The sequence below is a fragment of the Tupaia chinensis genome, unplaced genomic scaffold, assembly GCF_000334495.1.
Source record: "Tupaia chinensis unplaced genomic scaffold, TupChi_1.0 Scaffold000429_1, whole genome shotgun sequence".
Taxonomy (NCBI): Eukaryota; Metazoa; Chordata; class Mammalia; order Scandentia; family Tupaiidae; genus Tupaia; species Tupaia belangeri.
Window position 1 is genome coordinate 513117 of NW_006159934.1, and position 575 is coordinate 513691.

At 57.9% G+C, this 575-nt stretch overlaps 1 protein-coding gene across 1 annotated transcript in view; it reads right to left on the reverse strand.

The window, feature by feature from the left end:
• MLXIPL (MLX interacting protein like) overlaps positions 1–575 on the reverse strand; it is a 22176-nt gene that overhangs the window by 7069 nt on the left and 14532 nt on the right. Inside the window, exon 8 of the mRNA XM_027774388.1 lies at positions 342–511. Coding sequence (XP_027630189.1) covers positions 342–511 — 170 coding nt within the window. The remainder of the gene's footprint in view (positions 1–341; positions 512–575) is intronic.

Below are 575 nucleotides of genomic sequence, written 5' to 3' on the forward strand. Positions count from 1 at the left end.
TCTGACCCCTACGGTCTCTTTGGTCTAAACTTAACCTATTTCCTAGGGCCAAGAATTCCTCTCCTCCAGGAACAACCCTCCATAAACAACCAGCCCTTGGTGGTGTCCTGCTCCAGGGTCCTTGTGCCCTCAGCTCTGTCTCCCACAACCTTTCTGTTCAGTTCTGCAGGGTCTTTCCTCCCCAGCTGGACTGGTGGAGTTTTTCTTCCTGTCCAGTCTCTCCAGCACAAGCCTGGGTACTCAGGAGGTGCCGGAATACCTCCTGAATGTGGCAGAGCCACACCCGCTCTCAGGTGGGCTAGGAGGGCTGGGAAGAGCTGGATGGGGTAAGGTGTACTCACCTGCAGACGGTTGTGTCCTGAGAGGTGGGTCATGCCTGAGGAGGCTGGGGGCACCTCCGAGCCCACGATGCCACTGTTGAAGAGGGGGTCGGCCATGGGGCTGATGCTGGGGGGCTCCGGAAAGTTTGATGGAGTGGGTGTCTGTGGGGGGCGGTAGCTGGTGAAGAAATCTGTAATTCAGACACAGGGCAGCAGCAGTTAGGGTGCAGGCTGCTGGCTGGCAGACAGTAGGAG